Source organism: Spermophilus citellus, assembly GCF_964194105.1.
Source record: "Spermophilus citellus genome assembly, chromosome: 5".
NCBI classification, from domain to species: domain Eukaryota; kingdom Metazoa; phylum Chordata; class Mammalia; order Rodentia; family Sciuridae; genus Spermophilus; species Spermophilus citellus.
In genome coordinates, this window is record NC_138186.1 from 164,342,710 (window position 1) to 164,370,399 (window position 27,690).

Sequence of the window (27,690 nt, forward strand, 5' to 3'; positions counted from 1 at the left end):
CTAGCTCTTCATCCTGCTTCCACCACCCATGGCCTCCCACCTGAGGGCCCCACACGTGTTCTTCCTGCCTTTCACAGTCAAAGGGTGATGTCTTACCACACACATCTTCAGTGCCATTCTTCCTCCTGGAACCCCCTGGTCTCTTCCTGTTTCTCTTTGGGTTCAGAACCTCACGTAATCGTGGGCCTCATGGTGCCCCTTCTTCCCACACCGTCTGTGCACACCAGACGCCACAGGGCCCTGCACCTGCAGTTCTTGCCTCCTCATCTGGTGGATTCCCATCCAACACTCAGATCTAAAGAGCCACCATCCCTTCCCCAGGGCACTTCTGTCCCCCTCACCTTAAGCTTGCAAATGCAGGTACCTTATATCCATGCCACACAAGGCCACAGCTCTTGCTGGCTGCTCCAGTTGTTTGTTTTCTTGTGTGTTTGGTCCACTGTTGTGTTGCTTCGCGCCCACCCCATCCCGGACACAAGTATGACTCCTGAGCAGAAGGTATTTCTGACTGAAATTTGTATTTCTAGTATGTTTCCCTGAGCAAAATGGAGTAGCTGGTTTTGTTTGTTTGGTTTTTGTTTTTAAACAGCACGTGGCTGTATATTTTTGCAGGAATCCAGTTTCTGTGTCACTGCTCTTGAGTTTGCTGTTTGTCTTTGTTCAACGATACAAATGCTGTTTTGCCTTCCCAGGGATGCTGTCAAGCCAGAGCCACTGGCCTGTTGAAATGGCAATATGGCTTTGCCACCAGCATTGCTGACAGCAGCGGCTGCAGGCACGTTCGTGGGTCAGCCCCACCACAAAGCCACTCGAGCTTCGTGCTTTGATTGTGCTTTTTGGGGTACACACAGTGGTTTTCGCTTTGGATATTAGATTTAAAATAAGCTGAGCTGGATTTCTCCTCAATGCTGCTTTGGAAGAGTCACCATGTAATTCCATCAGAAATCTCTCTCCAGCGATACTGGATGTAGTGTAAGAACATCTGTGGTCATAAAACATTTCCAATAGGATGTTCTGTTCTTATAGCCGTAGCTCTCCAGGGAAACAGAGTAGCAAGTAGAAAAAGATTCTGCTGGAATTGTGGTCTCACAGGTTTCAACTTCTGGTTCCAACAGTTGGGTCTAAGTAACAAAGTGCCCTCGAATTTCAGTGCTGGTCTGGTGTATTTTGTCAGTAAGTGGTCCTTGCTGGCTTCGTGACTCCACCCACGCTGCACTGGCAGTCCTGGATGAAGGCACGTGTGCGTGGCAATCACGCTCAGCTTTCCCACTGAGCATGCGTTGCTTTATGCTCGTTCTAAGCGTGACTCAAATGATGTCTGCCGTGGGTGTGCTGGAGTGCTCCAGGGGGCTCCGCTGTGTAGGCTGTCCAGGGCACCTATTCTGTCTGCCCTGCCCTTCTTCAAAAAGCTGTGTCAGAAATTGGTTCATTTTCAAGATGTACTCTCACACTTTCATCTGTACTGTTGAGAAAAAAATTTTGTTAATTGCTAAAATGGTAAGGTCTTGTTTTCTTTTTTTGTCAGGGGGTTACTGGGAATTGAACTCAGGGGCACTCGGCCACTGAGCCACATCCCCAGCCCTATTTTGTATTTTATTTAGAGACAGGGTCTCACTGAGTTGCTTAGCACCTCGCTTTTGCTGAGGCTGGCTTTGAACTTGCAATCCTCCTGCCTCAGCCTCCCAAGCCACTGAGGCACGCTCCACTGCCCTCAGCAGGTCTTGTTTTCTTTAAAGCTCCAAAATCATATATATAGACTTGATTTAATTTTAAACTCTATCATATTTGAGGTAAGAGTCAGATCTTCAGAAGCATGTGGCACTCTCAGGATTGCACACGCATGAATCCTACAGAATTCAAACTGCACTGCGACCTGTGCTCCCCTTTCTGCCTTTACCCTGATCTGTCGGAAATGCCACTTTAAAATTGGCGTTGGCTTCCATATTTTCCCCCAAAGCCAGCCCTTTGTTGGCAGGTGAATGTGCATTTTTAAAGAAATCTCCAAAGTCAACAAAAGGAAAATGTACAAAACAGCACTTGTGGGCACGCGTGGAACGAGAAGCAGGAGCTACCAGCACTGCCAGGGGCGCACGCGCAGTAGGAGCCGGGTTCTGCCTCGCACACACCTGGGCTCAACCCTGGGACCGAGTTCTGGTCAGCATGTTTGTGTACAAATCTTGTTTGCTATTGAAAAGATGAGGGAGATGTGTGGCGGACAGAGCAGGCCAGGCAGGGCCGGGCAGTGTGGTCAGCAGCCCCTGACTCTTTGTCTTCACAGTGTGCAGTCTGGTCACCTAGCAGCTACACCAAGCCCATTCAGAGTGTGCATCAACTTAGAAGAGACCTCTGAGATGATGTTGGATGCTCACGGCCCTGATCATGGGTTTCAGATCTGCAGACTGTGGAAAACAGTGACTGGGGACAGAACAGCCCAAGCCTTTGGGCCCACAAGAAGCAACAGCCCAGTAGTTACAGCCCCAGAGTCCCAGATGGGACACTTTGCTCTTTTGGGTTCATCTGACATTTGGGCAGGTTTTACACTAGATGTATCCCTTCATTTCACCTTGAATTTTTGCCTATTTGTTGTTTGTTGCTCCTAATTTTCTTTTGAAGAAAATGGGGATTTACCTCATGATTTTCCTAACTCCACGTGGAGCTTCCAGGGGTTGCTGTGATCCAAAGGGATACAGCAGTCAGTGCTGTCCTGGACAGGGACCCATGAGGTGACTCAGCCCCTAACTCACATTTGAGGCTTTGAGTTCCTAATAATTGTCACAGCCCACCCAAATAATATCCCTGGCTTTTTAACCAGACTTTTAAAACAACAGCTGCAGTTTACTTGAGGACCACATAACAAGCAGTTGACATCCAACACGTGGACCTTTCAATCTTTGATTTTTTTGTCATTGTGTTGTTACTGTAAAACTATTATGTGCCTTTGTCATCTCATAGTGATTGAAGATGGGCTGTGCAGATGTGGGGGAGAAGCCACAGATCAGGGTTAGATGGCTGCTAATTTAGTCATCTTCCTGATGGATTGCATATTCTGGTTCTCTTTTCCACTTTAGCATAAACAAATGTCTCAAGGAGGCATTAGTGCCGTCCATGTTAGCTGTCTACACATGAAATGAAATAGTGGAAGCTAGAAAAGGTGACTGTGGACTGTACTTTAGAATGCCTTTCTACAGTGATGAATGCATTCTCTCCCGATTCATTTCACTTACCAGGACTTTTTCACATGCAGGGGTTAAGTAGGCCTGATCCTTCTCTCAGTGCACCACTAGAAGAGCCCACATGAGCAGAGGTGACCTGAACACAGCCAAGAGAGGCTTGGAGCTGTGCACAGGTGCAGCTCACAGCCAGCCAGCAGGGCTCCCTTCCAGGGGGAGCAAGGGTGGCCCTGATGGGAAGCCGCCACTAGAACACATCCTAGAGACAGGGAGGCCAGCAGTGAGTTGAAGCAGTTACTGACTTGGAAATAATCTTCCAGAAAAAGCCTGTTCAGAAGCTCAGGGTGCTCTTCACAGGTTCATCTAAGAAACAAAGCAGCCCCAACAGGAGCCACTTCTGAAAACTGGCCCTGGACCGGCTTATGGGGTAAGGACACCCAGAAGGAAATCTAGGATGCTTAAGTTGATGCCGGCCATCCACAGGAGGAAGTGAGGCCTGCACCATGGAGGCACATGTTTAAGCTGCAGTGCAGTAGTAGTCCAGGAGCAGGCGCCTGAGGGTTCAGAGGCTAACTGAAAGCCATTGAGCGGTCTCAGATCCTGTGGGGTAGGTGCTGTCATGCCCCTCAGCAGTGAACCCTCAGTGAGCTGAGGACCAAAGGTCAAAGTAACACCCCAAGCCATGCCCACACCATTTGTCTAAGAAGGTTCTTGCCAAGTTATCATTGAGTATTGGTACAGAAATTCCCTGAATGGTTTGTTATTTAAAAAAAGAAGAAAGAGAGAGAAACTTAAATCTTTATTACTTTGATTTTTCAAATAGTCCATGTTTAAATTTTTCCTACAAGCAAGAAAGTTAAGTCCATTGGAAACATAACACAGAAAAATCATCGGTATATAGATTTTAAAAAATGATTTATGTTAATCTCTTTAAAGGTCTCATAAAAATGTTGGCTTTTTTACATCTAGAGCCACCAAGTAATAGTTTAATGGCGGTAAATGGGATTGTATAATCATAATTAGTTTGGAACAAATAAGAAAAGCATCTTTCATCCCTCTTCTTGGCTTTACTACTAAGAATAGCATCACTCCCCCAAACTTTAAAAGTTTCTTAAAGATTTTACATAAGAAAAGCTTTGACTACAAGGATGAAATAGAACTTCTAAGGCCTTTGACACATTGCCACCATCTTTCTTGTTGCCTTGGAATTTCCCCTAGGAGAACTGACCACTTTGCCATTTAAATCTCTTCTCTCATTACCAGCCATCAGAGAAGTGACATTGTGAGACAGTTTTCTCTTCTGGATAGAGGACCCTTCTCTTTTAAAGGTGAAGAGAAGTTGTGTCTTACCAAGCATTGGGCAAATCTAGTAAAACGATGTCAGCAGCATTTGGGGCAAGGGGCTGTGCAGATTTGGGAAACTTGAGCTAATCTAAGTACCTGTCCTCTCCTGTGATGAAGAAGCCCTGCCAAAAAGCAGTGGAGAGGGCTGGGGTTGTGGCTCAGCTGTAGAGCGCTCGCCTAGCATTTGCAATGCACTGGGTTCGATCCTCAGCACCGCACAAAAATAAATAAAAGTATTGTGTCCAACTACAACTAAAAATATATATTAAAAAAAAAAAGCAGTGGAGGTGTGTGTCTGCTACCTAATTTTGGTATGGGGAAATCAGTGTGTTTTTAATACACCCTGACTTCAAAAAGTTAAGGGTTGAGGAGAGAGTTAGCAGCACTTTCTCTCATTTTTTTATATCAGAAAATTTAGGGCAAAGAATTACTTTTTTAATATCCCCACACTGCCCATTTGTTTTTTGTTTTGTTTTGTTTTTTTTTTACCTCTTGTGGTTTTGATGTGAGGATACTAAGCAGTGCTAATAGTCAGATCTTATTAAACATTAGACATTAATTTTGCTTGCTTTTGTAATTCCTGTTCTTATTTCAAGTTCCCTACTCTTGCTAACATTCCTCAACATGAATAATTCTGAATAGGTGTCATAATTATGAATGTGTAGCTTATTTGTATAACTTATGATATTTGGAATTTTTAAACACTGTACTGGACAGTTGCCTAGTAGTAGAGTTCAGTCTCTTTCTCCAGGAAACAGTCTGGTTTTAGCAAACATGAAAACTCAGCCCCGCCCCTCACCTGAGTGCTCTATTAGAGTTGACACCAGGACCGTCTACTCTGCTGTGCCGTGCCGTGCGCCGTCAGTCTATGTGTACCTGTGCTTTCTTTTCATATAGGCAAGGCAGCTTTCCTGGCATGAACCAGAGTGGACTTGTGGCTTCCAGCTCTCCCTACAGCCAACCCATGAACAACAGCTCTGGCTTGATGAACACACAGGCACCGCCTTACAGCATGACGCCCACCATGGTGAACAGCGCCACAGGTAACCTGGCAGCTCTGGCTCCCAAGGGATACCCTGTCCTACCCTCTCCTAGGCTTCCCAAGTGAAGTTGCCCAACCAGCTTAAGAAGATGGATCCACTGGTGAAAATGGAAATAGTACTACTTTTCAACTTCTGGGAAACTGGCTCAGTCTGTTTGAGACTTAAGGGTTACATCATATTCTGTATAAATTACTGTATTCATTCTGTGCTTATATAATATGTGGACATATTCGGATATCATTGGTGATTGCTAAGTACAGACACTAAGTTCTGTCTTTGAGAATTGTTAAAGAGTATTGGTAGATCCCAAAGTAAGATCTTTGCATTTGACAGTGGTAGAGATAAATTTTGAGAATTCATATTCAGGGGAAATGGCTGCAGGGCAGAGCAGGGAGAGTTTGAAGCACCTTTTCATTTGGGGAAACCCCTCTAAATGTGTACTTGGAAGCAGGTGCTTCATAAGTGCTATTTGCAGGTCACCTTCATTGAGAAATTGCCATAAATGTCTAATTACGTTTAGCTCTTTCAGCCCATTTGTAGTCTCAACAGTTGCATTCTTACAAAATCATGTCTGATTAGTGCATTCAGTATTCTGTCAGTTTGTGGGAAACATCACCAATGGGCTCAAACCGTATATCTCCCATTTCCCAGAATCTGAGACCTTTGGGTTCCTGGACATCCCAGGCAACAAGTGCTACTTTCCAAATGATGAATTGCTCTGAATTGAGTTGACTGATAGAGACCCTTGCAGCAGGACTTGTTCCTTCAGTTAAGGCAGAACTTGACTTAGGAGCTCTGTGTCCTCCACCACCTTATGACATGTCAAGAAAACACTGTAGCCAGATCCCTGGCTCCCTTGTTTACCTTTTTCCATTTGTGCTGCCTTCTGCCACAGTCCTGTCTTGTCCATCTCAAGGGCCACACACACTCCCTGACTGAACTTCTAAGTCACCGATTTCTAGTCTCATTTAATACTGATATTACCCAATTACTTCCCTTTCGAGGCTTGTGAGAGAGGAAAACAGAAATTATGGGTAAAAGTGGAGGTTTTAAAATAAATAAAATGGCCTTCCTGATGTCACATAGGTCATATTTCATTTCAGGAAGGTGGTGTTTGTACTAGAGACCAAAGGCCAACAGCAGGTAGCCTCCCTTCCACCACCAGCATTTTCCCTGATACCAGAGGACCTGGGTTGTGACAGTCTTGTGTTTTCTCTAACTTCCTGAATTAAAATTCTTGGAGAACATTAAATTACACAAATTTTCACCTATTATTAGCAATATTCATTTTTCCCTTTTTTCTTTAGACCCCAGAGCCACAAAACTACCCAACTACAACAGATCTGCAGTGCTCTGCCTACGAAGTGTGTATCTCTGAGAAGCAACCAGTTTAATGGGAATTCATAGAGAGGGTGTCTTTCTATTATTAGTATTAAGATAATTTGCTATTCGTTATTTCATACAGAGAAAATCTGTTCAGTGAATGGCCATTTATCCTCACAGTCTTTTGTATGGGTAGCAGTGTATTTTTATTGAATTGTGCATTTTGGCGTTGAATTTTTAATAATTTAGACATTTATCAAATTTTAATCTGCACATTTATATAATTTTATTTCATCCTTTGCTGAATAAGTCAAATGCTATAATGATATAAAGTAATTATTCAGCACATCCGAGGAGTCTTGGCCATTTAGCTTGTGCCACATGTATGTTAACAGGTCCAGTAAACCTACGGAACTGAGTCAGCCCCTGGGAAGCCAGCAGTTCAGGGTTACACAGCGGCATAGCTCCTGCTGGGGCTGGGGCTGGGGCTGACACGGTACACTTGACTACAGATGGGTCAAAGCGGCCCTTTGTGGTACCTGTCTCGTTGGTTTAGGCACACTGAGAGGAGGTCAGTGATGACAACTAAGCCCTTCTTCATCAGAGTGCACTTGGGAGAAGGTGAAGATAGTTCAGATGCCAGCCAGGGCTGGTGGTAGATTTCCTGACCTCGGTTTGCAGCCAGAGCAACTGACATTCCAGCATTCTCTTCACTGAGTTCGAACAGTTGTGCTATAGCAGTGTACAGGGCCAAAAAATCCTCCTGTGTAGTGACAGGCTGTTACAGGCTTCAGTGAACAAGTGATTATTTAAATGGAGCCAGTGTAGGTGTAAATGTGACAACTGTTTCTTCATGTGGAATACCTGGGAAGCTGGATGGATTGTCGGGACTTCTCTCTTCAGGGTCTTTCCTGCTTCTGTTCTAACGTAGACTTAAAGATTGGAACTACGTATTATGGGCACAGTTACATTAGATCCTATAGATAGTTGATGAGCAGCCATGAGGCACTGCGCTGAGCCTTCCCCTTGCAGAGCTCTGCTCAAATTCCAGTGGTGAGTCTTTCTGCCAGCTGAGCTTTGGTCGATCCCAGAGGCAGAGCATCATCACTGTCCTGCCAGTGCAAGGCATATCAGCTCTGATAGCCCTTTACAGGGGAAAGTGCCAGTCACACTACCCAAATTTATGAATCACCTACTTTAAAGATTCTTTAGAATGCTGTTAAAACCACAGATTCCTGAGCTCCCATCAGAATTTCTGGGGGTGGGTCCAGGAACCTTCATTCTTAACAAACTCCTCAGACAATTTTCATGTATGCATGCTAAAGTTTGAGAATTGATTATTTGGAGGTATTTTGCCCAGCAATCACCTGTAGAAAAGCTGCCAGCTTTGTGTACCATTAGCAAAGCTGCCTAGAGTGGGATCTCACAGCTGGACAGCTGTCTTCTTGGGACCTGACAGTCTTCCATAGAGGAAGCTTTGGGTCCTTTGCACCCTTACTGGTGGTTGATTATCTAAGTAGTTTAAAGGCATTTTGTTTGCTTGCTTGCTTGCTTTAAGTTGATGGTTTTAGACAAATTGCTGCTTCCCCAGAAAAAGGATGTGATAAGCTATCAAAATCAGACCTCTTAAACTGGGGGGAAGTGTATGCTGATGTGCCAGGCTGCAGGGGCAGGGCTTTCTTGGAGCATCAGTATGGCTGTGAGGAGAGGTTTGCGGTTCTCCTGGAGCAGCCGTGCACGTCAGGCTTGCTGGGGCTGCTGCATGGGGAGGAGGCACTCATGCAAATTATGGCTTTGTGCCCAGCCTGCACGTTCTAACTGGCAACCCCCAAGGAAGGCCTCATATCGGGATGTTTGAGGGATTCTCTCTGGGCTTTGCCAATCCAGTGAGAAGGAAAGGCTTCCCCCGAGCTTTGTTCATACCTCTTCTAAGTTATGGTAACAGTATGCTTTATAGTTTGCCACATATTACAATAGTCATGAACAGATGTATACACATAGATAGGCCCTTTGTGCTATCAAAAACAAGAAATAAAATATTTTGTGGCGTATGGTATATTACCATGAAAAGAAAAGAGCTGTGTGTGTTTCTGATCCTGACTTACATCTTCTGGGGGTGACTCAGAGCCTGCAGGGAGAGAAGGTAAAGGATGACAGGAGGAGGCAGGAATGAGTGTTTAGTTCAGTTTTACTTGTGTCACATGTTCTTTATGTCCTTTTGAATGCATAAAATCCAGGGCAGAATAGCTACCTGAGGACCTTGACCATGCTTGCTTTAAGAAATCATTCTAGCTGTTAAATTTCAAAGGTAGAGCCAGAGGCTAGTGCTTGAACGTACTTAATAGCGCTCAGGCAGCGCCTTCTGCAGCGGCCGGTCCCTCGCAGCGGCCGGTCCCTCATTGCATCTGAATGTCACATGCTGGATTACTGATGGAGAGAGAACAGTACCCTGATTTAACACATCCTTAGAACAGTGGTGGTCTTTCTTTTCTGGGAAAGGAAAAAAAAATAGTGCCCCTGGTGTACATTGCCTGGGGAAGCATATGGCTCATCACCGTGATTCATTGAGAATTCTGGTAAGAAGTCAAAATAAGCATTTCAACAAAAAGACGAGTAAAAGCCATAAGGAAATGCCTTGTGATCCACTTAGTAAAATAAAATTTACATTGTGAGGCAGGAGTACTAAGTAAAATTAGAACTCTAAATTCTATCCTTATTCATCTTTCAGAATTATAGAACAATGCAATTTTTGACAGATATCTTACTTGCACATTCAAAATGCCCATTTTAAAATGTATAATAGAGAATGAAGAAACTTGAGGAGTTTCAAACCAACATATGCTTATAGTCATGTAAGTCTGGTTTTTAAGTCAGTAATTATCACTAATTATCATAATACATATTAGCCCAGTTCTTTATGATTCGAAATGGCTTATGTGTACTTTAACACCTGTAATGCATAAAATATGATATTACTATTCCTATTTTCAAAATAATATTCAGACATGACTTAGAAATACTGTCAACTGTGAGTAAGCCGTCACCAGTGGAGAAGCAGGCCTTAGCAGAAGCCACGTGCCACGGCCTCCTGGTGTTCTCTGGAGCTGGGTGCTGTCGTTCTTGCGACCCTCATGAGAGACAGAGCAGGGCTGTGCAGCTGTGGTGCACAGGGCCCTCTCCTCACCTTGTGCCGGTTTTTGACCCTTCTGTTCTTCTGGAAGAAGTGTTTTTCAATGTACAGGTTCTTATTTTGTTAGACCCCAGAGATAAAACTGCACGAAATCAGTCCAGCACTTTGAACAAGGCTGTCTTCCTGGTGTAACATCTCTCAGCTGCTTTTTTGAGGTTTCACACATTCACAAAAATAACAGCATTTTTAGCTGATCCCAATAGATTTTTCTCTGCAGCTGCATCACTTGAAAAAGCTTTTTGTTCCAGTTCTTAAAGTCTAAGTATTGAAAGTAATTTGAAAAAAAAGAAAAACATCCCAATTATGATTTGTGTGTGTTGTGATGACTTTAAGGGCTGACTGGGCTGCGAATGGGCTTTGAAAAACCAGCCAGTGTGTCCATGGTGGAAAATACAGGATTTCAGAGTGCATTATTGAGTGTGCTGATGTAAACTCGTGGGCACGTGGCACGGTAGGCTTTTTTTGGCAGGACCTATGGTCTCAACCTGCAGCGATGCTAACGATATTAGCAAATTAGCACCATGGAGCTTGCCAGCTAATTCACCAGAGCCTGCTCACTCTCTCACTGCTATAATTAAAACTAATTATTTTCTAAAACATAGTAATACATGAATATGTGCAATAATCATTTTGTAGTGGGCAATCTGTGGAGTCTTTTTTAAAGCTGCCACCCCCACCCTTGGCACATGGTGCCACGTGTGTACGGCCTGGCTGAGCCAGCACTCTCGCCTTTGCAGCATGTGAACCGGGTCCTGCCCATCAGACCTCGGGTTCCTGTGATTCTGACAGGGAGCGTTTTCTGGTTTCCCCTCCTTTTTAAGGCTCATGCCCTCTCCCACCCCCTCGCCTCCCCGCCTCACTGTCCTCTCCACACATCTGTTTGATGTCTCACTCGAAGCCCCTCCAGTCAGGGTTGTACAGATGGTTTTCACAGCGGGGTTCTCTGGAAATTCAGCTGTGATTCCCTGGATAGTTATACCAATTCCCTGCTGAATCTTTGTTCTTCCTTTAGAAAGAAATCGAAACCCATTGTTTTAACCTGAAAATGTCCGTTAGTATCTGTGATAAATGTGTGTAAATTAAGTGTTCTCTGGTGAAGCTGTGGTGCCTAGAAGGAGCCCATTGCATGGGTGGCTTTCCCCCTGCAGTGGTGATCTGAGCTGGCTGTCGAGGGGCTGAGGACTGGTAGTAGTGTGCCAGGCTGCAGGGACACCCCAGCACCTTGCAAAGAAATGCACAGCCTTCCCTGCAAAAAGTCTTTTCCAGTTATTGTTTTTGAAGTCATTTGGCTAATCATCTTCCCTTATTATAGACTAGACCGTGTGCAATAAATAAAAAATTTGAATGAAGCAATAAGAAGTTTCAAATAATTTCACAAACTATAGATTATTTGAATTGAGGATATCAGAAGTCACTAAGCCCTCTGGCATCCAGGTAATGGATGGATATACATACCTAGTGTTTGCTTCCAACCCCTGATGAGCATGTAAACAGTTGCTTATTTCCATTTGTTGCCTACTCTGTTATAACTAAATAATGTTGATAATAAGTTGGCCTTCGGTGGGGTAGGTCTTCAACATACAGAATGGTTGTCACTTTTCTTTTTTTTTTTTTTTTTTTACAAGAAGGATTGCCAAAATGTGGTGCTATTCACATTTCAGAAATAAGAATGTTGGGGCTGGGGATGTGGCTCAAGCGGTAGCGCGCTCGCCTGGCATGCGTGCGGCCCGGGTTCGATCCTCCAGCACCACATACACATACAAACAAAGATGTTGTGTCCGCCAATAACTAATAAATAAATAAATATTAAAAAAAAAAAAAGAAATAAGAATGCTCCCGGTTACCATTTCTCTCTTCTTTTCTTCCTTCAAGGGAAATTCAGGTGTCCCATGCCTTACTCAGTAACAGTGCTGACAGCACAGTCGGACAAATCACATGTATAATCCTGACTCTTTCTCCTGTTTTCGATTAGCATCTATGGGTCTTGCAGATATGATGTCTCCCGGTGAATCCAAACTGCCTGTGCCTCTCAAAGCAGATGGCAAAGAAGAAGGCACTCCACAGCCCGAGAGCAAGTCAAAGGTACTTCCTCCCCTGCACGCGGTGTGGGCGCTGCCTGGCCAAAGCTGCCATGCTGCTACTCTGCCCTGGTGCTGGCTACCCTTTTTGTTCTCTTGGTCTCTTCTCTCCTGCATGCCTTCATTTTGTGCAACATGTTCTAGTCTTTTCTTTCCCCACCCCCTCCATGGTGTGGATCTGAAAGTTACTAGTTCTTATGGCATTAACTCATGTTGGGGGAGGGGGTGGGGACAAGACCCACCTGAGAAATGCTTTGGGGGTGGGGAGAAGTGAGGGATCTTGCCTGGTTTTGATCCTTGCAGCCATTTTCTCTGCCTTCAGTTTGTAGCTTCCTGTTTTGGCCGCCCAGCAACAACAACATACTTAATATTTTGCTTTCCTGCCTTATTTGATAAATAAGGTGAACAGCTTTTTTTTTTTCTTTCTTTCATAAGGGGTAACCCATGCTTAGCATTCCATGTAAGCTTGAAGTAAGCATGGTGGCTTTGTGGCCTTATCCAGCATCCAGCAAACTTACCAAATCATACTAATTAAGAATGTTGTTTTAATACCTTATACATGTGTTTGTGTGTGTGTTTGTATATGTCTATATATATATATATATATATATATATATATATATATATATATATATTATATATATATCTCATATATATAAAAATTAGTCTGTTAAACTGGATGTGCTTTTTGTTATTTTAAATAAAGTTTGCCCTACCTTTGTCATTTTTTTTTTTTATTCCTCTACCACAGGATAGCTACAGCTCTCAGGGTATTTCTCAGCCCCCAACCCCCGGCAACCTGCCAGTCCCTTCCCCAATGTCCCCCAGCTCTGCTAGCATCTCCTCCTTTCATGGAGATGAGAGCGATAGCATTAGCAGCCCAGGCTGGCCAAAGACTCCATCAAGCCCTGTAAGTGGCTCTGGTTGTTTGTTATTTTTGTTTTTTGGGGTTTTTGGATAATTAATTAATTCTACGTTAATGCTTGCTTGTTGGTTTGTTTTATAAGACTTTTTCTTTATTATTGATCCGTGAAAAGGTTTTCTTTGTAAATGATTGCATTTGTAATAAAATGAGTATTGTTTATGTGCATTGTAAAAGTTGGTTTCTGGTAACAGCTGTTTGGTGAAGTGCCCCCGCACAAAACGTGCTGGGCCTGAACTCAGGGGGCATTCTCCAAACAAGCTGTTTCTCCATTTACATGGGAACTGATGGCAGCTATGGACTAAGTGATACATTTGGCCCAGCTAAGTCTGTCCTGGGCTGTTCCATCTGAAACATTTCAAAACTGCCTACCTAAATAAATAAATATACAACCTGGGTATGGTGTGGCATAACATCAGCCCTGCTTCATTTTCAAATCGTATGTCTTAATTAACAACAAACTTACAGAAATGTTAGTGCATGTGAATTTTTAGATTAATAATGTGTACCTATATTGCAATCAGTTGAGGTTGAAAAATGGTGTTCTGCACAAGACTGCTGATAATCTTGAAATACGTGTGATTTCCATATGATATATAAATAACAAATGGTATTGTGTGTATCAGGGAATTCTTTTAGCCTTAATGTACTTAGAGTTGGGCCTACTAAAGAAATTAATTCTGTGTCATTAAAAAAAAAAAAAGAGAGAGAGTAATGTGCTGTAGCAACCTTTGTTTTACATTCATATAGGGAATCAAAAGATCTTTTTGAAAAATCTTTAACAAGTAATTAGTTGCCAAGAAGGCTTAATTAACAGGCTAATTTTGTAAGGCAACGAATTGAAGAGCACAGCCCAGGAGAAGTGAGTCAGAGGGAAGACCACTCTGGCTATGAGGGATCTGGCAATTTAGTCAAAACCCAGAAGGAGTCTGCTATTGATTATCCGCTCACTGGGTTAAATAGATAGAGCTTGACGGGTTGAAGAGTTGGTCTTTCTAGTAAATGTTTGTGAAATTCACACGGAGCTCTGGTACAACCAGCGTTTTCCTTTTCAGAGGAAGAAAGGGCACTCTGTTCTTGCCTTCCCTGGAGATGTGTTTCCATTGCAACCTGAGATGAGACATGCAATGCTTCCAGGATGTGTGAAGCAGGGCTGAAGAACAGGGAGAGTTGACTCCTTAGTTTTGGTGTCTCTATGTTATTTGCTTTGAGTCTCAGAAGGCAGCAACATTGTGTGGGTTTTTTTTCCCATAATCCACCCTGGTTATTTTTCCTTCCTCCCTCCCTCCCTCTCTCTCCCCCTTCCTTCCTTCCTTTCTTTCTTCCTTCTTTCCTCTCTTTATATAGGAAACGGCATTTTGGATCAGTAATGCTTTTAAATGAAGAGGTAAAATTCAAATAACGTTCCAAACACACTCGCACATTGGCTCGCTCAGAGGAAAAATTTCAGAGGTAGAAAATAATAACCTTTAAAACTTCAGACAATAATTAAGAATAATAATTTACTAAAAGCAGACTGCAAAGCTGGGTTTGTGGCTCAGTGGCAGAGCACTGCCTAGCAAATGTGTGGCCCTGGGTTCCATCCTCAGCACCACATAGAAATAAATAAATAAAAGGTATTGTTTCCGTCTACAACTAAAAAAAAAAAAAAAAAAAAGACACTACAAACAGACCATGTGTAAATTGTCTCCTTGCTAATCTCAGAATTACAAAGAATGACTGAGGGTGGGTACTGGCTTCTAGCTTACTGGTCAGATTGTCTCCATCCAGCAAGTCTGTAGGAAGAGCTCATCAAAATCCCACTTTCTACTTAAATGTAAGAAAATCAAATAATCCTTGACCCCATTTTCTGTTTCTAATACAATTACACTTGAAAGTGTATATTAACTTTTACTAAATATTTCTACATTCCTTAGTCTTCTAAATTGTTTTATGTTTAAAATCTTACAAGCAAACTTTTGGCTCTGGTGCTAGAGAAGCTGTTTGCTAAAGTGAAAGTTGTTATAGTCTTGCTCTATATTGTGCAATAGCCACTTTTTTTAATGAGTTGGTAATTCAGGAAGGGGGACCAAAGGAGGGCATCATGAAGGACCACATGTCATTTTCACTATCCAATCACTGCAAATATATGCAATTCAGGAATATTTAACTGCTCAGTCTGAGATACCACTTCAATTTGTGCTTGCAATTGTTCTTAATAATGTCCCTAATAAAGCCCATCTAACAGCAGGACTGAAAGAGGCAAAATAATAAGCCTGCTGTTGCTTTGACAGTGTACTGTGGACCAACATTGTTTTGTTACAAAACATTCTAAAATAAAAATAAACATTTGTCCATACACATGCACATATACATATCACCAAACATATGGTAAAGATTGTGAAAATGTAAATCTGCCTAAAAGGCTTGAGGGAAATGTACTTTTAGGCTTAATTAAAGTATATGCAATGAAAACATTTGTGGCACCATAAGAATGTCTTGCTGTAGTTTTTTTAGCAATTTATATTCCTTTTTTTGCCTCCACAACAGTTTCAGAACAGTAGGATGTAATTTTTACAGCACTCAAGCAGCATTAGATGCTCCTTGGTGACCTGGAAAAGTTACCTGGTCTTTCTGAAGGGCCATCGCTTGTCCATTGCTGGGGGCATGGTGAGGGGAGCCTATGGTAAAGACCTTTATCTAGAGGTTTCCTTGTAGTCTATTAATTTTTTTGTTTTGGTTTTCTTCAGTCCTAGGGAAGGAACCCAGGGCCTTATACATGGTAGGCAAGTTCTCTACCACTGAGCTGCATCCTTAGCCCATGGCTAACGCCTACAGTCAAGAAGAGGTGTGTTGAGCCTGGTTAGTGGCGAGAGCGATGACACATGTGCTCTTTATCTACTGAGCCTTGTTTCTCCTCCTGTCCTTTTTCTATATTCAGACACCCAGATCCTGGCTCTGGTAATAATTTGGCGAGTGAGCAGGCCTTGGGTGTGGAGCTGTGAGATGCTAGCAATGAGCCTAGCCCTTTCAGCCTGCAGTCTTGCTGATTGCATCCACATTCACTTCACACCTTTCTCACTGAAATCCTGTGGATAGGCTGTTTGAATCGGTTCTTGGTTCTTATTTGAATGCTGCCAGACTTTTCACACTTTTTCCTTCCATTGGAACCTTCATACACAAATGTCTATAAGGACCATCAATATTATGGCCACTGTGCTAAGTGCTGTGGATTCAACCTAAAGTCTAGTCAAGAGTGCAGTCAGACCAGCAAGCACACGCCAAACAGTTTTACCAACTGTGTAACTGTGTAATGAAGTGCTGGCAGATTCAAATAGTCCCCCAGGATTGGTGTCACACAGACGGAGGCCCAACTGTGCGGTGCAGTGTCCTTTGTTATGGTGCCATAAAAGTACTTTGGGGGAAGATCTTAATATTAAAAATAAACCTTTTATCTTTATACATTTTTTCTAATTTTAGGAGAACATATTGAGATAGCACAAGTTAACAAAGAAAGGTGACAAGAGTTAAAATACATATATGCAAACTAAGCAGCTAATCGTATCTCAGGCCTGCTCCAAGTTACAGGCATCACTGCCTTCCGATAACAGGAGCAACCTGTCTACACCCCAGTCATGATTAGCCACTCCCCAGTCTCAGTTTAGAGACGACCAATGGCAGGTGGAGGGGCTGGGGTTGTGCCCCAGTGGTAGAGCACTTGCCTAGCACATGTAAGATACTGAGTTCAATCCTCAGCACCACCTAAATATAAATAAGTAAATAAAATAGAGGTATTATGTCCAACTACAATTAAAAAAAAATTTTAAAAAACTAAATAGATGGCAAATGGATCTTAAATTTAGGGTAAGGATAAAATTAGTCATTTTAAATTGAAATGATTACTTTTATTTCCCATATCTTTAATCTCAAACTTTACCTCTCATTTTTTCAAAAGTGACATGAAAGAAGGAAGACGTTTTTTAATTTAACTGATTACAGGAGGTAATACTTTCTTCCTCATTTTCTTATTATTTCAAAACTTCACTTTTGGAAAACACAGGACTTATTTTTTCTAGTGTGTCTCCCCAAAAGAAAAGCAGCTCAGTACTAGCATGTACCTGGCAGCAGCATCCTGCTGATGACACCCATGTCCTGCAGTGCAGTCAGTCTGAGAGTCCAGTGTGAGCTGTGTAGACACTGTCTTCCACCTCCAATAATCCTGGGGTACAATAGCACAGAAGGAAGGAAATATGTGTACATAACCTGGATGCATGTGGGTGGAGATTATATATATATATATATATATATAATGTTTTAAGTTCTTACCTAAAATAATTTCTTGCCACGAGTGGTGGCATATGCCTATAATCCCAGCAGTTTGGGAGACTGAGGCAGGAGGATTGCAAATTCAAGGTTAGCTTCAGCAACTTAGCGAGACCCTATTTAAAAAATTTAAAAAAGGACTGCAGATTGGCTCAGTGGTAGCGAGCCAACAGGTTAAATTCCTAGTACCACAAAGTAGCAATGATCATGATAATTTCTAAGTGAGTTGAAGTTTTAACATCAACACCAAAGTCAGTTCTCAAAAGCTCACACTATTTTTTATCCTACCATTCTACATTTTAATCTACATCAACTGCGTCACCCATAATTATATATTTTATGTAAAGATTTTATGCCTCAGTAATTCTAAAGGTGAAGGCTTAATACTGCAGCCAGATGGCTTTGGAAAGTGGCATGGCAGACGGGAGCTGCCACTCTAGAGGCTCTGAGGGTTCCGTTCTCAGGCATCATTTTTCAGCGCCTGACTTTTACTAAGGGTCATGTCAAGAAATAAGGTGTAACAGCCAAGCACAGTGTCAGTCATGTTATTGAGCACCCCCCCCACACACCAAATTTCAGCTATATATTTTAAACCATGTTAATGCTAAAAAAATTAAAAAGAAAAAAAAAACAGGACTGTTTCAAATTGTGACTATATTGCCAGTGACAGCCTAATAAATACTCAGGAAAGAATGAAATAAATTATTTGTTCCAGGGAAATCTTTTTTTTTTCTTTTAATTTTTTTAGTTGTAGATGGACACAATATCCTTCTTTTGTTTATTTATTTTTATGTAGTTCTGAGGAGGAAACCCAGTGCCTCACACATGCCAGGCCAGCCCTCTACCACTGAGCCAAAGCCCCGGCCCCCAGGGAAATCTTTATTGAGAACTTAGCAGTGGTTTTACACAATAACCCTAGCATTACAGATATTATAAATACATATACATTATTACAAGGATAGAGACAAAAGATAGGAAGGAATGTAATAGGGCTGCATAGAACTGAGAGCCACCTGTCCAGATCCACGATCCAGAGGGAAGGTGAACATGTTACAGATGTGCTGAGGGTGAGGCCCACGTGTGGCTGGAGCAGGAGTTGAGAGCTATTAAAAGAAGAATCTGAGAGCCCCTTCGCCTGACGGCAGCTCGGGCAGTGTTGAGTGGGGAGAGCCATGAAGAGCTGAACCCTGGCCCGGCACATGCACCAGCTCAGGGCCAGACTTTGTGTTTCTCAGCAAGTGCCGCTGTCACTCCTCTGAGTGATTCAGGGTTTTCATGAGACACACACTAGCCATTCTTTTATTATTATCATTTCTTATTTTTTATTATTTTTTTTAGTTGTAGATGGACAGGATACCTTTATTTATTTTTATGTGGTGCTGAGGATCGAGCCCAGTGCCTCACAGATGCCAGGCGAGGACTCTGCCACTGAGCCACAGCCCTGGCCCCACACTAGCCATTCTTGGTGTGACAGGAAAAGTAGGAGTAGATTTAGTTTGGGGGCTCTGCGATATAACAGGTAATATTTTTAATTCACTGTGGTCCTTCTCTGAGCTAGAACCTTTTCTTTAAAAAATGCCATGACACTTCATTGGAATGTTGCCTTCTGGGATTCAACGCTTATAAGTTAAAGCAGGTTTCTGTTTATTTTGGTTTAGTTTTTTAAGTGTCTAAAAGGGAAAGTTTGGGCCCTTTAAAGTCAAAGTAAAATCTTAACCAAGAGAATGTGTAGCCTGTGCCTGAACTAGTAGCCTTCATTCCTGACTGTCATGTGATAGCAGTAGTTTTTACTCTCGTCTCTTCTTGTTGGTGGGCTCACAACTGTTTCCTCACCTTCTTCCCTCCACCTCCCTGCCCGTCTCCACATGCTCTCTCTGGCACTAGAAGTCCAGTTCATCCACCACCACTGGGGAGAAGATCACAAAGGTCTACGAGCTGGGGAACGAGCCAGAGAGGAAGCTGTGGGTAGACCGGTATCTGACGTTCATGGAAGAGAGGGGCTCCCCGGTCTCCAGTCTGCCTGCAGTGGGCAAGAAGCCCCTGGACCTGTTCCGGCTCTATGTCTGTGTCAAAGAGATTGGAGGTTTGGCCCAGGTAAGAATGAGTAAATGAATTAGGAGTCATTGCAAGCAGAATCTTACAGAAGCTTTCATTGAATATGTGGACTCAGGGAGTTTTTGTTTGTTTTTCTTTTGGGGGGTACCAGGGATTGAATTCAGAGGCACTCGACCACTAGCCACATCCCCAGCCCTATTTTGTATTTTATTTAGAGACAGCGTCTCACTGAGTTGCTTCACATGTAGCTTTTGCTGAGGCTGGTTTTGAACTCATCATTCTCCTGCCTCAGTCTACCAAGCCACTGCGATTACAGGAGTGTACCACCACACCTGGCTGGAATCAGGTTTTTCTCTCACAAAGGAAATGCTAAACCTGTTGGAAAGTCACCTTCCTGATGGGGAAAGGAGTGGCTCTGCCACAATCCAGTGTGACCTCAGTAGCTCTAGAATTCTCTGGAATCTGCCATGAATTCATATAAACACTTTAGAAATGTTTTGTGAATGACTGAATTAATTATCTGGATCAGATATAAATCACATTCACTATTTCCCTCTGTCCAGAGCAACTTATCACAGAAATTAAGTCATCCTGGTAAAGCCACGTCCATGACCTCTGGGCAGTGAGGAGGCTGCTGTGTGGTTTGTACTAGAGCTGGGCTGGAGCGGAACAGGGGAGGCGGCCTGGGTACAGAGCTCCAGGAGGTGCTCATGGTCCTGGTGAGCTACTGCTTCACTCTCAAAATAAGTGTCCCCTAAATCTTATGACCTGGGCACCTACTTGGCTCACCCCAGCCCTACCATTTTTTAGTAAGGAGCCTAGTTGGTTGGACATATCCTGTCATAGAAACATGTGAGGGTACTAAATCATGAGCTAGTGTCACACTGTGGCCTTTGTCTTTCTATATGCCCACAAGGTGCAGGGTCAACAGACCCAAAGCATAGATGAGGAGGCCATGTGTCAAGACTGTAATCCCAGCAGCTCAGCTAAGGCAAAAGGATCACAGGCCCAATTTAGGGAAACCCTGTCTCAAAATTTAAAATTAAAAAAGCTGGGGAAGTAGCTTAGTGGTAGAATGCTTACCTAGCACAGGTAAGGCCCTGGGTTCAATACCTAGTACAGGGGATGGGGTAGAATAGATGAAGAAACTCTAATAACAGGATAAAGTACAATAATATAGTGGCCTAGGGACATTCCCACAGTAGGTAGCAGAGCCAGATCTGTCTTGACTCCAAAACATGCCTTTTTGATTCCCTAGTAGTTCTCCACCCCAGCTGTGTATGAAAATCTCCTGGGTCCCACCCCAGACCAGTGAAATAAGACAGCCTCCATTCCTGGTAACCAAGGTGACCAGATCACTATCCAAGGGCAAGTCTTCATTCATAATTGTCACTGAGGGCCTGCTATGTCTCATGCTTCCACTTTGGGGGACACAGAGGGGACTTTTGTTCTTGGCCTTCCCACTGGACACCCTTTCACCTGGACACCTGACTAAGGCCTATGACAGAAACTATTAAAGCTTTTTCCAAGACTCTGCATCATTGGATACGAGTTATGTGACACAGACCCATGTGAGTGATGGTCATCAGAGAGAGTGATCCAGATACCTTTTCCCACCACCTTCTCCCACTCCCCACGTTCCTACACCTAGACTTTTTCCAACAGAGACTTCAGAATCATCAAGACCATCCAACTGGTATCATGTAGCAGTTGTCGGGCTACCTTATTGTGACTCTCTCAGCAGTGCATACCCAGATTGGATCTGCAGACAAGAATCTTTGCTAGCTTACTAATGAGAGGGTTACTCACATGTAGCTGGGGACATCTGCACCCATGCACTGACCAGCTCAAACTCACCCGCTCAGGCTGCCTCAAACAGCATGCTGACTGGTTTTGTGGCAGCCACAGGCCTGCTGTTTGCAGCCTTGTGTTAAGTGGCAGAAGAGGCTTTTCCCTTAGCATTCCACAGTTGGTTTATTCTGCGTCATTCAGTACTAGCTGCATGGACGTAAAGAGCCCTGTAAGAAAGGTGGACTCTAGAAATTCAACATTTCATGAAAAGCTGCTGTCTCTTTGACCCTTCAGCGCTACTTAGCACAGCAGACACCAAAGGCACATCCTGCCCCAAGTCATTTGTAGATCTCCACGTTTCACTGTGTGTCTGACCTTTCATAACCTGCTCCCAGGAGGGAATGAGGTGAAATAGTGCCCCGAATCTTTATGTTGCACTTCAGGACCTCCTTGTCGTCTTGCCCTGTCCCTGCACTTGTCCCCATCCCTTCTGCAGTGGAGGTGTCTCCAGCCTGAGTGGGTTCATCCTGTGCAGTACTTACAAATGTAGGCCCCCACCCACGCCCTCAGCCAGGGAGCCACGGCACCATGACGTGTTTTTAAGTTGGGGGCATTTGGTGACAAGGACTCACCGCCTTTGCATAGGTGCTGCTTCTGCCCACACCACAAGAATCCTCCAGTGAGAGGGCAGTGGACAGATGGACATGGCCAGAGTTACAGTCTCAGTTTGGGAACTACTGGCTGTTGGAGAAAAGCACACTTAAATTGAAAAACTGTGCTATTACTTTTAAAGCCATTTTTTGATGCCCTTTTTGCTTAATTGGCCATGGGGTGGGATAGGTGTGAGCAGGAGGACCCTTTACTGGAGGACCCTGTGCGAGGCCTCAGGAGCTGGAGCCAGTAGAAGGCCTCTGTGAGCGTGCCTTTATGTCGCTATCAGCAGGTCGCTTAATGGCTTCATAACTGTGAACGCTGTCTGCGCTGCGAGTGGGAGTAATGAGCATTAGTTAAAAGAGGCAAATGAAAAAAAGTCAACCAAGACATTAAGTGCTTTTTTTGTCTCCTGGCTTTAAACAAGCCACTTTGCTGCAAACCAGTGATCCTGCTGTTTCTTCTCTTTTTCTTTTTCTGCTAGGTTAATAAAAACAAGAAGTGGCGTGAGCTGGCAACCAACCTAAATGTTGGCACTTCAAGCAGTGCAGCGAGCTCCCTGAAAAAGCAGTATATCCAGTACCTGTTTGCTTTCGAGTGCAAGATAGAGCGAGGGGAGGAGCCCCCACCTGAAGTCTTCAGCACCGGGGACACGAAGAAGCAGCCCAAACTCCAGCCGCCATCGCCTGGTAGGTGGCAGCGCTACAGCTGGCAGAGGGAAGCCCAGGGTGCTAGAGGCCAGAACTGGAGGCTGCATAGCTGTGGGGACAGGGAGAGAGGAGAGGAGGAGTGTTCCTGACCTTTGAGAGGAAGTGGTGTCTCCTTGTGTTTTATTGTTTAATTGGACCCACTGGCAGTGCTTAGGAAAGTGAGCGTAAGATTTGGGGTGTTGCCCTCTGTGGTCGGCACTTGAAAGGCCTCACTCTTTTGCTTTTACCTAATTTAGTCAAAATGGACTTTGCAATTCTGAGCTATATGTCTTTATTTCTTATACAAGAATTTTTAAATACGCCACATAACTGCATAAAATAAACATCACATTCACCTGTTCTGAAATTTAGCCCTGCTGCACCATGTCACCTGTAGGTATAACAGCTGGCTAGTGTCAACCCTTCCTCTTCCCAGGGTTCAGGTTTGTATATTAGCAAAATGAAATTCGTACTTGGTTTCTGATGTCCCCTACCCAGCAGGTTCTCACTTTGCAGGAATCCCGTGAACCACCATCAAGATCCGTCCATCCCTCTTCTGAAAGGGGTTGAGTGGTGAGCTTAGACGGAGTCCAGAGTCAGGACCCTGCATGCATGTGGCTCTCCAGGCAGACAGGGTGCCTGTGCCTGCCTCTCCAGCCCCTGGGAGAGGCTGCCCTTCTTTGCAGCTCTCCCACTGGCCTTCATTCTCCCACTTAGGATTCAGATTTGAGGTTACCGAGTCTCTTGTTCTGATAGTAAATGCAGTACTTGAGGCAGGAAGAAGCTGGCAGCATGCTCTGCTCTAGGTGACCTTCCCACCCAAGAAAATCCCACCAATTCTGGTTTTGGCCACTCGTCATTACAGAGGACATTTCCAAGCCCAGTGACTTTCAGCAGTGACTTTGCTGTGCTGTTCCCTGTCCCTACACAGGAGACAGAGGCTACACACACTGCTGGTGTAAGCACAGCCTGCTCTGAGCAAAGCCGTCGCTCTGTTCTGATTGTATACAGTGGGCCAGGAGCTTTCAGCATGCTCATCACTTTGCCTTCCTATCAGTCCTGGCTCTTGATGCTGTTAGATACCCCTGAGAAAGCAAAGGCAGGAAGAAGCTAAGTTCCTCACAGCCACGCAGCAGGGCCACAGGAGGTCAGATTTGGGGTGTTTGACTCTAGCTCATTCACTGAACCCACCAAATGCCTCAGCTTGTATGACAATGTCTTTGTAGCAGATAAATGGTTGATACCTAGAAGGCAGAGAAGGGAGTTGTTCCCTTTTGATGATTGCCTCCAGCTGCTGTCTGGATGGCAAAGCTGGTATCTAAGGTTGCCAATCAAGTCGTCTCACATAAACACTTTTCAGCCTGGAGTACACTTGTAGAAAACACACCTAGATTTAGACCTGTAGGTTCCAAGTATAAGGAGGAACCCTCCTCTCTGACCCCACCTTAAAAATCCTGAGCCTTTGTCACTTAGGGTGTTTCTGAAAAACTGGGAAATCTAATTTTTTAAATTGCGTGTTACATTGAGTTCACAGAATGAAAGAAGCTTGCCACAAACAGCTCTGAAGCTATTTTTCCAAAATAAAAACTCAGTGGGGTGCAGGGAACAAAGTGGTGATGTCTGCAAAGATCCAAGGGAAGGAGCACGTCCCTGAACAGTCTGTGCTTGTGTGGGGATTGCTCTCCCAGCATGCCTCAGCCCAGCACTGGAAGCCCCACCACAGTCCATCCTCCAGAAAGTGGAGGCCTGTTCTAACCGCTGGCTCTTTCCTTCCCCTTTTCTAAAACTGCTGCCTTTAGGATGGCATTACATTTGAGCTACACAAAAGAGGTTAGATTGTGCATGCACCCTTTGGATCAGATGGAGCTGGGGTCCTGCCTGTGACACAGGAGGCAGTGAAAACAGAGCTTCCTGGCCTTGATTGTGAAGTCAGTGGCCAGCCAGGAGAGCACCCTGCTGAGTTCTGTGGACCCCACAAAGACTGGCCAGAGGGTAGTGAGCAGTGGCGTCCTCACATCCGAAGTCAGACCTTGCATCAGTTGTCCATGCACCCGTCTGGTGGCCTGTCTGGGCCAATGCCACCACTAAGGAGAGTATCTCTGAAACATTTGTATTGCCAAAGAAGGAAATTAAAAATCTTCCTAACTATTCTCCATGTCAGTATCTCATAAAAGATTATTCCATAATCTTTAATTTTCAGCAAAAAAAAAAAAAAGGTGTTCTTTGAAGTCATTAAGAACACAATTATAGGGCTGGGGTTGTGGCTCAGTGGTAGAGCATTTGCCTAGCATGCGTGAGGCACTGGGTTTGATTTTCAGCACCCCATACAAATAAATAAAATAAAAGTCCATCAAATATTTTAATATATTTTTTAAAAATACTTTTTAAAAATCCACAATTATAGCAGGATGCAGTAGCGCCACCTGTAATCTTAGAGGCTCAGGAAGCTGAGGCAGGAGGATCACAAGTTCACAACCAGCCTCAACAACTTGGCAAGCCCTAAGCAACTCAGAGAGACCTTATCTCTAAATAAAATATAAAAAAGGGCTGGGGATGTGGTTCAGTGGGTAAGCCGCATTTGGTTCAATGCCCAGTACCAAAAAAAGAAGAACATGATTCCAGTTTATTCCTGTTAGCACATCCAGGTAAACTAAACTAAATGATTCCCAAGAAACATTCTAGATTTTTGTCCAAATAGTCTCTGAACCAAATGAAAAAGCTAAATCACAGCCATACGCCTGTAATCCCAGCGTCTGGGGAGGCTGAAACAGGAGGATCACAAATTCAGAGCCAGCCTCAGCAGTTTAACAAGGCCTTAAGCAAATCAATGAGATCCTGCCTCTAAATAGAAACATACAAAAGGGCTGGGGATGTGGCTCAATGGTGGAGTGCCCCCGGGTTTAATCCCCAGTACCAAGAAAAAGAAGTGAAAAGAAAAAGCCAAATCACTTGGCTGAATCCTAAGAGCATTGCATTGGTACAGCTTTGATTTGATATGGCTTCTATGGCTCGAGATATCCGTATAGTGGGTCACTGGAGGCATGACCTCTTCGCCTCTGGGGCTACATTGCATAGGCACACCAGACACCCAGGTGTGCCCACATGAACCTGGACAAGGCCTTGGGCTGTGGTCTGCATCTCTAAAGGCACCAAGGGGTCTCCATTACTGAACCTATAGAGTATCGCAGAGCAGTTCCAGACATTACCCAGGCACCGGAACCACCAACCAGGTGGCCCCAGCAGGCCAGAGGGCGGAGGGAGCTGAAGGGCTCTATGGAGAACCAGGCATGGAAGCTCTACATTCAATTAGTAAGGCTGTAACCAAAAACCTATCCATCTTTGCTGGCAGGTGGCTGACTGAATTTCTATTATTAGTTGACAGGTGATGTCACAAAACCTGTCACGGATCCAACTAGGGAATCCTCAGTGGAAGATAAATGAGAAAGGGGCTGGGGTATAAACAAAGGTGCCCTCTGGTTGACCTCCAGTCACCAGACCTGGGACACATCAGCTGCTGTTCTCCTCACCCTCCTCCCCATGCCCCTCCCACCAGAACTAGGGCACCAGTTCCATGCTGTGTAAATTATCTTCCCAGCTAGGAGCCTGGCTGTTCTGTGTGAAGCTGTGAATGTACTTAACCTTCAGTAACCTTTCCATTGTTTACTTTAGAGTATACATTTGTAGCTTCTGGCAAAAGGTAGGGATGTCCTAGAGAGCTAGCCCTGCCTCCTCCTAAAGGAGCTGCTTTTTTCCCCCCAGAAAGGAAAGGGAAAACCCTGGCAAGAGAGAATTTTTCCTTTTTTTTTTTTCTGATTTTATTAGCTGTAAATGTGAGTACTTGTACATAAGGGTCATTCTGTAATCACAGCCTGTACGCCTGGTTTCAGGAAGGCCGTGGGGAGCCTGCTTGCTTTAAGGAGCAGGCGGTTTCTCATCTGCAGCCCTGGGGGCGGCTGGTCTGCAGGACTGCCCTTGTATATTTATAAGACTGCCTTACCCTTTTATTATTATGACCTACCTGCTCAATATGCATTTCCCGGTTTGGCCAAAATTTTATTTGTAAGCAGTCATTAATTTTTTTCCTCGAAATGCCTGTGTTAGGGGCTAGGGTTGTAACTTAGCAGTCGAGTGTGCACCTAGTGCGTGTGAGGCCCTGGGTTCGAGCCTCAGCACAACATAAAAATAAATAAAATAAATCCCTGTGTTAGTAGAGATAGTCTTCCCGCATGTCCGAGAAATCTCGAGTCTCTGTGTGCCAGGCATGCAGGGTGGGTGGCACATAGAGCACAGCCTGTGACCAGTCAAACCAAGGGCCAGGCAGTTGGAATCCGGCCAGAAGGTCTGTGCTTAGAGAGAGGCTTTCTAACAAGAAATCATCTACTCGTTCCCATTTCTGCCTCCTTCACAGTGTGCCCTGTAATCTGGGTACTTGTTTCACCTCCGTTTTCTCTGCAGGGACATGTGAATAATGCTAATCATAGTGAGCCCTGAGTTTCATTGGAAAGAAAGCAGAAACAGTAACAGCAAATGTTGTCCTTTCCAGTCAGCTCCACCCTGCCTGCCCTCGGTTCCAGTTGTGAACACCCTGATTGTGAACTCCGTGAGGGCAGGGCTGTCGTCTGCCTGTCAGTTTGCTACACTCTGTACCCAGGTGTAGAAGAGACCTGGAGTTCAGTAGGCACCTCACCCGTGCCCGGTCAATATGTGGAACCAATGTCTGCCGACATCCATGCAGCATGTCTGTAAGGACCATGATGCCCAATACAGCTGGAGCCTTTAAAGTAAAATCTCAGAACTTCAGCAGCAACATTAAAGAACTCCAAACCAGAATAACTTGTATTTTTTCATGATGAATCTGATTTTATAACTCCAAAAACAACTGAGTTGTTAAGGGCTGTGCTTAGACACCTAGGTGTTGAGAAGGTGTTAAAATAACAGAAGGCTCATGGATACTTTGTATCATTCCTTATTTCTTTTCCTGTTAAAAATTTCTTATTCCCCAAGACTCACAACTGTTTTCTAATTTTTTTTCTAATGTAGCACAATAGTGTGCCAATTGTTGTACTAAAAATTTTATCCTGTTTTTCTTTATTTACATTTAGACTAGATAGATAACACTGGAATAAACATTG

General features: G+C 44.0%; 1 protein-coding gene across 3 annotated transcripts in view; it reads left to right on the forward strand.

Moving 5' to 3' along the window:
• The window catches only part of ARID1B (AT-rich interaction domain 1B), a 409,511-nt gene that overhangs the window by 362,181 nt on the left and 19,640 nt on the right, over positions 1-27,690 (forward strand). For 2 of the 3 annotated variants that reach the window (XM_081296019.1, XM_081296021.1), the window contains exons 9-13: positions 5,412-5,557; positions 12,043-12,152; positions 12,900-13,058; positions 19,257-19,466; positions 22,354-22,558. In XM_081296019.1, coding sequence (XP_081152145.1) covers positions 5,412-5,557; positions 12,043-12,152; positions 12,900-13,058; positions 19,257-19,466; positions 22,354-22,558 — 830 coding nt within the window. The remainder of the gene's footprint in view (positions 1-5,411; positions 5,558-12,042; positions 12,153-12,899; positions 13,059-19,256; positions 19,467-22,353; positions 22,559-27,690) is intronic. The other variant, XM_081296020.1, reaches the window with a different exon arrangement.